Raw genomic sequence first — 4,183 nt, 5'->3', positions numbered from 1 at the left:
TTGCAGCAAGCGGGCCCTCGTCAATCAGAAGTTTCTCCAGGAACTGTGTCTGCACTCCGGGTGAAAATGACGAGGGCCCGCTTGCTGCAACAAGGACTAGCCTCAGTGTCGAAACCATCACCCAAGGGGTAGTGTCGTTACTAGAGACGGCCACAAGCTGCAACGCGGCCTGAGAGGACGAGCGACTGTATTTGTCCCCTGCAGTATCAGTGTGACTGCCCCTGCATTCAGGTTCTGTCTGGAGGGTGCTCTTTTTTCCCAGTGGGAGGAAAACCCTTTTCCGAGCCCTTTCTACCGCGATCCCTCGCGCATGGTGCCCACACCACCAAAGGAAAACCCTTGCACGACTCCTGATTCATTCGCTCTTTCCGGTGCGCTCACCTGTGTGAGTCTCCACAATAGCGGTCATTGGGTGTAGTCAGGAAGCAGATGGCGAACATCGAAGTTTGTTGCCAAGGCTTTTTAACCGTCTGGGGGCATCCCGCGATGTCCGACTGCTAGTCCATACTGCGGTGTCCGCGTACGTGGGTGTCGCGCTGCTTGATTCGATCTCTCCAGCGGAAAGCTCAAGTCCGGACTACTGCGCTGCAAATAAGCTTTCTCACCGGCACTCGTTTCTGTTCGTACCCTGATCAGTCCAGCTCTGATTCGCGACGGACTGCAAGAACTCCCACAGATGGGGAGGTCCCTACGTTTTCTGGCGTTGGCACACAGCGCCCAGCCATCAGTCTCAGCGACTCCCACACGTTCCGTTCGCCTCTGTAGCGAGACTAACTCCCAGAAGATAACGTACCCGAACAGTGGGAAGCAACGTGAATGCCCTCTTTCAAAGGAGTACCCCCGTTAGGTCCAACGCCCACACATCAGTGATAGAACGGTTACCCGCCGTCTTTTAGGCTCGAGATGTACGTTCGCTTTCTTTTGTACATAGCAGGCACTGAAGTGAAGTCCTCGCTTAACTGCCACGGCAAAGAAGGGCCACTTGTCAGTGAAGTGTTTCGTCACCGGCATAATACAGCGGCCGTCGCGTGTCCCCAAACTTCTCTCGACCGCGGAAGGTCTCACAACGAACCAGCGGGAGTGTTTACGAGCAGCCAAGCAAAGTGCGACTGCTTGGCTCTACAGAACACTTCCGCGTGCACTCATTTAGAAAGCAACGATTACCGATGTGTCGAATAAGGGTTAGGAAAACGACTTTGTAGCTGCAGGCCAACTGAAACTGAAATAACCAAGATTCGCAGACTGGGTAACAATGATGACCCGGAAAGGAAAAGAAAGAACAAGCGGAGTAAATAACAGCAGGGTATGAGCCACACACATAGAGAACCGCAAGGGTGCAGCGATTTTGCGCAGTGCATCCTCTCATGATGTCGCGGGCCTCACGATTATCCTGCCTGGATTTGCCCGCAATATGAAAGAGGTACAGAGGACTCTCCGACTATCTGACTTCCTTTGCAGAGCGGTTCGCCGAGGAGCAGCCACCGTTTGGGGATTCCATTCAGACTCATTCACGGGAAAGTTTCGCCGTTGTTGCCTTTGCTTTTTTGCACATAATCCGAAGAAAATACACAAAGCCGTTTCTTTGGTCCTCCTCTCTGTAGAAGAAAAGAAGAGCCCCAGAAGCAAGGGACACTCAGAAGAACTCCCAGAAAGTAATCAACTTCGGGACCATCTTTGTCGGGATACTTCTTGACGCAACGAATTAATGAAGCTGTGACTTACAAGAACACTAGTGAGAGAGATCGGTTCTTGGGGAGGCTAACGACCGCGCACAATGTGGCTGGGGGGCTGCAACCACACAAGGAAAAAACCCCGGAGAAGCAGACGACATAGCAATGAAGTCTGCCAAATGCCGAAGCAACACCCTCAAAGCTCCACTGGTAACATCATTCTCCACTGGCTCAACCCATGATGCACAAAGGCCCTGCGATGGATACACCAGCCTAGCTCACTTTGTGTCCGCCTGTTCCTTTCCATCTGTTACCAGCTTGTCAAGCGCGTGAAACTCCTTGGATTCTCGTCCCAACTGCACGCTCACAATCTCCGTGATCGCAACCTGCCTTTCAACTTTAACCTTCGAGTGTGTGTGCGGCTGCCGAATTGACAAGACCTGTAGACACGACATAGAATTTCGCCAGCACTCACACATATAGCCTTACGCGGCCTGGCACACTCTCCACCAGCGGTATGGTAGCCGAGACCGTCTCCTTTGCTTCTTCGAGACTTACCATGTCCTTGATAGTCAGAATTCGGATGAACTTGTAGCCGAGCGCGTTAACCTTAACTAGCTTGACACCTGTTTCGTATGCCTTTCTAATGTCTTTCAGCCATGCGAGTAAATTATTTCCAATGAACTCCTTCTGCATGTCGTTCAGCACTGTAGAACAAAGGTCGCACACCAAGAAAAGCCGCCGGCGACGGTGCACCATCAATCACACGGAGGTGAGTCCGAAGAAGTCTCTGGCGGACAACAGCGTATCTGTGGGAAGCACAGTACCTTTTAAGTCCTCTTGATCGAAGTGCATATCATCCTCGTCATCGTCTTCGTCGTCATGGCACTTTTCGGAGCGTGGAGGAGTCTCGCTCCCATTGCAATTGCCTGTCTTTCCTTCAATAACACGGTCCATAAGTTCTTCGGGCTCCTCTTTCACATTTGCTTGAGTGACCACTTGGCCTCCGAGTTTTGTCGACTCGTCTTCAATTGTGTCGATCTCACCAAGTAACATGTCTCTCGGCACCTCGTCATTCATCATATTCTGTCCCTTCTTCGTCTTCAAACAGGAAGGCAGGCGTCTGAAAGACGGTTCCCAGTCTTCGTCCCCGGAATCATCTTCCCGTACTTTCCCAAACAGCTGCTTGATTTTCTTCACATTTTCCGTATCAGGCAAGACCTTGTACCGCTGTGCAAGCTTAAAAACAGAGTTGCGCGCGTCGGCTTTGCTTTCGCCTCTCGCCTCCGCTACAAAGTGAATCGCGTTGTCATCTACGAGGACACGCTGTTGTCGCAAAACGCTAAGCAACTCATTTTTGGCTCTGGAGTTCCCTTTTTTAAGGGTGTTCTGCCGCTTGAGACCTTGGAACTTCTGAATCGTCTTTTTCTCAGAAGGCCGGAAAAGCTCGTCAAAGCTCAACAAATGCAAGCTCTCCTTCGCGTCCAAAGTCTTCTGCTCCATTGTTCTTGTAATGTCGCGAGACGGGGAAAAAAAATGGCAGCAGACCTGTCACAGTAATCTAGAAGGAACTCGTACAGCTACTCAAAGCGGGCCGCGTACTCGGGAAGCTTTGAATTGTTCCCTCCTGCTCTCGCCGGCCGTCACAGCAGTTATATCTAACAGCTCGCTAGATTACAGGGAAGGGTGTACGAGGTCTTCGCAGATCGGGAACTCCAGTGTCCTTCCGCCTTGTAACAGGAAAAACGGAGAGCTTAGAAGAAGAAGAAGAGGGATACCAGAGAAGGCTCGAAGTGCGATTACCTTTGACGCTCGCCACTCGTCGGGCGGGTAGGCCATGGAACGTTGGGAAACGCAAAAAGCTCCTTTTACAGTAAAATCCAGCCTCTTATGAAAACTCGCTGCGTTGAGCTGCAGGGCACGATTCTTGCAAGTTGTCGTCTGAAAAGTATGCAGCGAAGCATAAACTAAAGGGCTTGCTTGGTCTCCCACCGTGGGCCACAATCGGCAGCCGTGGGCGTCCGGTCCGTCGCAGACCCTCGAGTCGCTGCGCGGTTTCCTACTACAACACTGCATCGGGGACGGAGCAAAATCCACGGTTCTGTCAACGAGTTGTTTCCCTCGCAGGATTTATCTTCCCCGGCTATCCGGCCCTCGTCCAGTTTCGTAATTTCCCAGAAGCATGAATGCGACAGCGTACAGCGCTTGGGAGTGAGCGTGTGCCGCGGGCGCGGCTTGTGGAGACGATACTTTTCTTACAGTGCGGGCATCCGCCTCCGGTTGGCGCCTTCGACGCGGCTCCGCCCGAGGCTTACAGCGTAAAGAAAAAGGCTTCTTGCGACAGGCACAGCCCATGCTCACGGAATACTCCCCTGAGTCCTTGCAGAGCGTTTGTCTTTCAGGGTGTTGTCCGGAGGAGCTCAAGTGCCATTCCGGACTTGACCTCGCGTTGGCTGGTTTCACCTCGTGCGTGCATTGTCTCGTAGCTGCCACTGCTGCTCTGTGAAGCATTC

General features: G+C 52.3%; 1 protein-coding gene across 1 annotated transcript; it reads right to left on the bottom strand.

Moving 5' to 3' along the window:
- Window positions 1-1,283: 1,283 nt before the first annotated feature.
- CSUI_011513 (uncharacterized protein) lies at window positions 1,284-4,130 on the bottom strand. Its single transcript, XM_068071611.1, has 4 exons — window positions 2,498-4,130; window positions 2,229-2,377; window positions 1,953-2,110; window positions 1,284-1,595 (listed from the first exon to the last, which is right to left on the bottom strand). The coding sequence occupies exons 1-4, from the start codon at window positions 3,171-3,173 to the stop codon at window positions 1,505-1,507; spliced, it is 1,074 nt and encodes a 357-aa protein (XP_067916413.1). The 5' UTR covers window positions 3,174-4,130; the 3' UTR covers window positions 1,284-1,504.
- Window positions 4,131-4,183: the final 53 nt, after the last annotated feature.

Source organism: Cystoisospora suis, assembly GCF_002600585.1.
Source record: "Cystoisospora suis strain Wien I chromosome Unknown contig_12723, whole genome shotgun sequence".
Classification (NCBI taxonomy): Eukaryota; Apicomplexa; class Conoidasida; order Eucoccidiorida; family Sarcocystidae; genus Cystoisospora; species Cystoisospora suis.
This window is presented reverse-complemented; position numbering and strand designations above follow the sequence as displayed.